The following is a 5,000-nucleotide window of genomic DNA, read 5'->3' as shown; positions in this document are numbered from 1 at the left end:
CTTTTCCAACTCTCTCCTGATATCGTTCCGGCAGTGATTTTCTTTATAAGGGCCCGAAAAGCGTTTTGACTTTCACTCCCAGAACGCCCCCCCCGTCGTGGGGGCAGTACTGCTTTTTTTAAAACCCCGTATCTCCCTCATTTTTAAAGATAGAACCATGCGGTCTTCACCGGGCTGCTCTTCGGGCTCCGGAGATTCGAACCATATCCGGTTTTCCCGGATAAAACGCATTTTTGACCGATTTTTGGAGCTCATTTCCCGGTAAACTTCTTTCGCTTCTACCGCCGGCTGGGAAGGTCCTAGAGACGATCCGAGACCACCACCGTGTTCCCCGCGGTCCAAGCTTTCAGCCAATATATGGTTTGCCTGGGTGCAGTGCGTTTTTAAGGATCGAACCGGAGCTCCGGAGGTCCAGACCGGGGATCCGCGGCAGAGCTATCCGGGAGGGCCGCGCTAGCAGGCGGACGAAATCTGCAGCTGCTCACCGCCGAGTCTCCCCCTCTGGAAGTCCGGTTTTCGGACCTCCACCCAGGCTTCCGGGACCGACACCCTCGTGACCGGGGCCGTCTCAGGAGCTCGATGATCCGGGTCTCGGGTCGGTGGGACCCCGGGAACCGGACCGGAGGTCCGGTTGGGCCCAAAACGGTTAAAAATTCGTATAAATTCGGGGGAACGTCCTAGCGGAAATCGGAGACCACCAGAACCATCCGCGGACCGGCCCGGATCCGACGGTGTGCGGCTCGCCCGGGTTCCGGTCCGTTTGGACCGACTTATCGCGGGGCAAAGCCGGCCCGGTTTGACGCTAATCCTTTGGAGACCCGTAGAAGCTCGAGGGAAGGTCCTAGAGACGATCCGAGACCACCTCCGTGTTCAGGAGGCTCGGAGCTTTAAAACGGTATATGACATGCACGTATGGGGGGCCCCGATCTCCCAGGAGAGCCGGAAATGTCGTTTTCAGCCATCCGGAAAAGGGCCCTCCATAGGGAATGAATGGGAGACCACCCGACCTTTGAACCGGGGCTGCAGCCGCAAACGGGGTCCGATCTCCGCGTGCTTCGGCACCCTTGGAGGGTACGTCGGGGGCTATGGCCAAACCGAGTTTGAGACCCCTGGCTCTTATGGTTGGGTCTCCAGGGGGTCTCAAATCTGGGGCCCCCCAGGGCCTGGATCTCGGCCTCGGGGGGCGGGGGGCCCGGACCAACGGTGGCACACGGTCGTGGGGGTTGCCCCCAACCGACCCACCGAGTTTCAGCCCTCTGGGACACCGTTAAGGGGGTCTCCCGCGGGGGTCTTTGCCTCCGTCCCATAACCCACCTTACCTTTGGAGACCCGTAGAAGGTCGGGGGAAGGTCCTAGAGGCGATCCGAGACCACCTCCGTGTTCAGGAGGCTCGGAGCTTTAAAACGGTATATGACATGCACGTATGGGGGGCCCCGATCTCCCAGGAGAGCCGGAAATGTCGTTTTCAGCCATCCGGAAAAGGGCCCTCCATAGGGAATGAATGGGAGACCACCCGACACTTCGGGCGGGCCTGGAGCCGCAAACTTGGTCCGATCTCCGCGTGCTTTGGAACCCTTGGAGGGTACGTCGGGGGCTATGGCCAAACCGAGTTTGAGACCCCTGGCTCTTATGGTTGGGTCTCCAGGGGGTCTCAAAGTCCGGGGGCCCCCCAGGGCCGGGATCCAGGCCCTGGGGGGCGGGGGGCCCGGACCAACGGTGGCACACGGTCCGGGGGAAGGCCCCGGACCGACCCACCGAGTTTGAGACCCCTGGCTCATAGGGTAGGGTCTCCAGGGGGTCTCAAAGTCCGGGGGCCCCCCAGGGCCGGGATCCAGGCCCTGGGGGGCGGGGGGCCCGGACCAACGGTGGCACACGGTCCGGGGGAAGGCCCCGGACCGACCCACCGAGTTTCAGCCCTCTGGGACCCCGTTAAGGGGGTCTCCCGCGGGGGTCTTTTCCTCCGTCCCATAACCCTACCTATGGCGAACGGCCAATGTCCGCGGTTGGCGCTGCCCTGCCTCCGCTGACGCTGCCAGGGCGTACGTGAGCGCTGCCCTGCCTCCGCTGACGCTGCCAGGGCGTACGTGAGCGCTGCCCTGCCTCCGCTGACGCTGCCAGGGCGTACGTGAGCGCTGCCCTGCCTCCGCTGACGCTGCCAGGGCGTACGTGAGCGCTGCCCTGCCTCCGCTGACGCTGCCAGGGCGTACGTGAGCGCTGCCCTGCCTCCGCTGACGCTGCCAGGGCGTACGTGAGCGCTGCCCTGCCTCCGCTGACGCTGCCAGGGCGTACGTGAGCGCTGCCCTGCCTCCGCTGACGCTGCCAGGGCGTACGTGAGCGCTGCCCTGCCTCCGCTGACGCTGCCAGGGCGTACGTGAGCGCTGCCCTGCCTCCGCTGACGCTGCCAGGGCGTACGTGAGCGCTGCCCTGCCTCCGCTGACGCTGCCAGGGCGTACGTGAGCGCTGCCCTGCCTCCGCTGACGCTGCCAGGGCGTACGTGAGCGCTGCCCTGCCTCCGCTGACGCTGCCAGGGCGCTGATTAGCCGGAGGGCACCGGCTGCGCCCCGCCAATTGGCCTCAATAGGCTGCACCTGCTGCGCCCCGCCGTTCCCCTGCAGCTAATTGGCCTCAATAGGCTGCACCTGCTCATTCCAGCCCCGGCAGCCGGACAGAGACGCTTCTGCTGGAGGTTTTGAGCACCGGGGAAGCTTCCAGATGCCAAACCATCGACCCTACAGACGCTGCCCCATCTGCCGCAGTAAGTTTGCCCAGCTGCCGAAGCATTTAGAGCGAGTTCACCGCGTTTTGAACCAGGCGGAGCGGAAAATCCTGCTGGCTTTTGCCCACGGGCGAGTCAACGTCCGGGGAATGGACTGCCCTGTCCGGGGCTGCACCTACAGAGGTCCCAGGGTCGACCGCCACCTCTCCGCCGGTCACGGGGAGCTGGAGGTCGAGACGATAAGGGGGCACCTCCGCAGCCTTCACTGGAGGGCCACCATCCACGCTCTCTCCGTACTGAGGTCCACGGAGCCCACGCCACGGCTGGCTTCCGAGCTGGACCTGCCGGACCAGCAGCAACCAGCCCCAGACTCTCCTGGGGAGGACGGAGACGTGTCCTCCTCTTCTCCGGGGACCGCCCTGGAGCCTCTTTCCGGTAGGGATTCTCCGCCTCGCTCCCACAGACCTGGTTCTCTGCCCGCATCGCCGCCCCCTGGTTCCAACGCCTCTTCTCCTCCTCCTCCTCCTGGCTCCACGGCCAGCCCTCCTCCTCCTCCTCCTCCTGGTCCTGGTGGTCCTGGTTCCGACCCCGGCTCTCCCCCTCCTGGTCCTGCTTCCAACGCTGGCTCTCCTGCCCCTGCCGGGACGCGGCCAGAGGCGGAGACGAGCGACTCTGACCCTCCGGCCGGCTCCAGCAGCACCAGGGCGGTCCGAGGGCTTGCCCTGCTCCCCTTCGCACCGCTAGTGTTCCCCGCTGCCGTGGAGAGCTACTTGGAGGAGTACCACACGCACCTCCGTGGGGCCCTGCCCACCCCGCAGCACTGCATGAACGCGCGCTCCAAGCTGGGCCGGATCCGGAGCCTTCTCTCCTTCGTGGCCCGGGGGAAACCTCTCAACGCCACCTGGGCGTTCATGCATGACCTGGAGAAGATCCACGCCTTCCCACAAGCCCTGAAGGACAGGAGGAGAGCCATAACAACAGTCAAGGTCTACCTGGTGAACTTCTCGCAGTTCATGGACTACTTCTCCGAGACCCCGCCGAGGGGCTGCAGGCTGACCAAGAGACAGATCAGGGGGGTGAGCAGGGCGGTCAGAGCGGACCTCCAGCAGATCGTGACCGAGGTAACCCTCCACCAGATCTCCGTGAAGCGCTCCAAGGCCAAGAGGTCCATCAGCAGGAAGCAGCTGCGGAGGTGCAAGAGCCTGGCCACGGCCACCATCCCTGTGCTCCTCGGGAAGCTGGAGGCGGCACCCTCGAACGTCCAGCTCCGCCACAGGCTCTACGGCTACCTGGCCTGCTACCTGTCTGCTGTCTACGGCCACCGGCCTGGGGTGCTGACCAACATGACTGTGGGGGAGCTCCAGGAGGCGATGGAGGATGCTGAGGAAGGATCTCCAGGCTTTGTGATCAATGTAAGTGGATCTACGAGAACCAGGGGCATGGAGCTCCGGGCAGAGAACCAGGCGCACTGAGCTCCATGCTCCTGGAGCTCATCTCATCTCATCCCTTCTCAGGTGAGGAACCACAAGACCAACAGGGCCTTCGGGGCGGCCCAGCTGTTCCTGACCCACGCCGAGTTCAGCTGGTTCGTCCGGTGGCTCTCCGTCCGGAACACGCTGAACCCACCGTGCCGGTTCCTCCTCTTCAGCAGCAACCAGAAGCGGATCGCCAAGCTGACGCGGTTCTCCCAGTGTGCCTGGACGGAGATGGGGCTTCCAGGCCGGCCGACCATGACTGATTTCCGCAGCGCAGTGGCCACACACGTGGGTAGCACATTTCTCCGGTCGGAGGGGGGGGGGGGAAAGAAAAAACCACCAGGTTTTTTAATACATTTTTATTCTGTTTTTCAGGCAAGGGATGCACACAGCAGCGAGGTCAGGGGACAGCTTGCCCGGGTGATGTGCCACGACACCAGGACCGCGGACAGGTTCTACGCCAACCAGCTCACGGCGGAACAACTGGCGGACATCCGGAGCAAGTTTGACCGGGCCACAGCGCCACAATCTTCCTCTCCAGGCTCCGGGGAAGCCAGCCCACCACTCCCCCCCCGGCAAGGTGACTCCTCTTCGGACCTGGCCTCCTCCACCACCCCTGGGGACTCGGAGAGAGAGACGGAGGAAAACAATTAAAAATGTTCAATAAAGATGTTAAATGTGAAACAACCGCATCTCTTTAATTACCTGGGCTGGGGAGGGAGGGTAGGTTGGGGTAGCTCCAGGCCCTGACCTCCAGGAAGAGAACCAGGCATGGAGCTGCAGGCCCTGACCTCCAGGAAGAGAACCAG

At 63.8% G+C, this 5,000-nt stretch overlaps 1 protein-coding gene across 1 annotated transcript; it reads left to right on the top strand.

Annotated features, from left to right (window-relative positions):
- Positions 1-2,464: 2,464 nt before the first annotated feature.
- Positions 2,465-4,878, top strand: LOC148152422 (uncharacterized). Its single transcript, XM_088003598.1, has 3 exons — positions 2,465-4,128; positions 4,231-4,479; positions 4,567-4,878. Exons 1-3 carry the CDS (start codon positions 2,713-2,715, stop codon positions 4,843-4,845), a joined length of 1,944 nt encoding a protein of 647 aa, XP_087859724.1. The 5' UTR covers positions 2,465-2,712; the 3' UTR covers positions 4,846-4,878.
- Positions 4,879-5,000: the final 122 nt, after the last annotated feature.

Source organism: Poecilia mexicana, unplaced genomic scaffold (genome assembly GCF_051168715.1).
Source record: "Poecilia mexicana isolate PSO_F unplaced genomic scaffold, ASM5116871v1 ptg000028l_RagTag, whole genome shotgun sequence".
In the NCBI taxonomy this organism is placed as follows: Eukaryota; Metazoa; Chordata; class Actinopteri; order Cyprinodontiformes; family Poeciliidae; genus Poecilia; species Poecilia mexicana.
This window is presented reverse-complemented; position numbering and strand designations above follow the sequence as displayed.